Raw genomic sequence first — 1,406 nt, 5'->3', positions numbered from 1 at the left:
CTGCTGCTTGCAGCAGGTGAGTGCAGCTAGCTCGGGTGGTGTTCTCCCCTGTTAGCAGCTAGCTGCCCAGTTAGCTAGCTAGCTAGCTAGCTAGCTAGCTAGCTATATAGCTGGCTATCTATCTAGCTATCTATCTTTCCTGCTAGCTAGCTAGCTAGCTAGCTAGCTAGCTAGCTAGCGATCCCCTCTAGCCAGCTCTTGCTTCACTATCTCCGTGCCTCTCTAGCTAGCCCCCTGTCTAGCTAGCTAGCTATCTATCTAGCTAGCCCCCTGTCTAGCTAGCTAGCTAGCTAGCTAGCTAGCTAGCTAGCTGTGTGTGTGTGCTGACCGTGTTTGGAGAGAGCTAGAGAGAGAGGCAGCAGCAGAAGGAGGAGCCGCAGCAGCAGCACGAAGCACCAAGACAAAGAAAACCGCCGAACCACAAACCGCCGCAGCAAAGGGGAACGGTGAACCACGCTGCACCCGTACCACATCTTAGGGTTTAGGGTTTAGGGTTTAGGGTTTAGGGTTTAGGGGTTGGGGGAAGAGGTGGGGGGTTTAGGGTTTAGGGTTTAGGGGGGAACGGGTCAATCGGCTAGGGTTTAGCGGCTAGGGTTTAGGGTTTAGGGTTTAGGGTTTAGGGGTGGAGCGGAGGGGTTGAGGGTACAGGCGTCAGTTTAGCGGCTAGGGTTTAGGGTTTAGGGTTTAGGGTTTATGAGGGTTTGGGGGGGGGCGGGTTCAGCAGAGTGAAACCCTCGCTACTGTACACTTCTCTCTAGGGAGAGTAAACGCATGAGGGTTTAGGGTTTAGGGTTTAGGGTTTAGCTTTTAGGGTTTAGGGTCTAGGGTTTATGAGGGTTTAGGGATTAGGGTTTATCTCGAGTAAGCCGTAGGTGCAGTGGCAAACCCTAAACCCTAAACCCTAAACCCTAAACCCTAAACCCTAAACCGCCAGAGGGGGTTATATATGTGCGAGGAAGTTTTTAAGCAAAGCAGAACAAAATCCATTACAACTTTTTAGGGTTTAGGGTTTAGGGTTTAGGGTTTAGGGTTTAGGGTTTAGCGCAGCCGACACCGCAGCCAGTCCCCCCAGCCCAGTTGCTGCCTTCTAGAAACCCTAAACCCTAAACCCTAAACCCTAAACCCTAAACCCTAAACCCTAGGAGTTTATATATATCGTACACTCTGAGTTTAAATTAAGGTATTCGATTTAGGGTTTACACATTCTTCTAGGGTTTAGGGTTTAGGGTTTAGGGTTTAGGGTTTAGGGTTTGCAGCCAGGGGCCCCTCTCCCGCTGCTGCTTCCTTCCTAGCAGAAGACAAACCCTAAACCCTAAACCCTAAACCCTAAACCCTCAACCCTAAACCCTGGTTTCACAACCCTGAACGAACTTCTGTCGCTTACGCAGTCCAACCCAAAACCCCAA

The 1,406-nt window shown here is 50.6% G+C and overlaps 1 protein-coding gene across 1 annotated transcript in view; it reads left to right on the top strand.

Moving 5' to 3' along the window:
• Nucleotides 1–771: 771 nt before the first annotated feature.
• EMH_0029790 (uncharacterized protein) overlaps nt 772–1,406 on the top strand; it is a gene marked incomplete at both ends in the record, with an annotated part of 1,551 nt that continues 916 nt past the window's right edge. Inside the window, one exon of the mRNA XM_013494343.1 lies at nt 772–777. Within this exon, the coding sequence (XP_013349797.1) occupies nt 772–777 (6 nt within the window). The remainder of the gene's footprint in view (nt 778–1,406) is intronic.

The sequence above is a fragment of the Eimeria mitis genome, genomic scaffold, assembly GCF_000499745.2.
Source record: "Eimeria mitis Houghton genomic scaffold, Emh_scaff1111, whole genome shotgun sequence".
Classification (NCBI taxonomy): domain Eukaryota; phylum Apicomplexa; class Conoidasida; order Eucoccidiorida; family Eimeriidae; genus Eimeria; species Eimeria mitis.
This window is presented reverse-complemented; position numbering and strand designations above follow the sequence as displayed.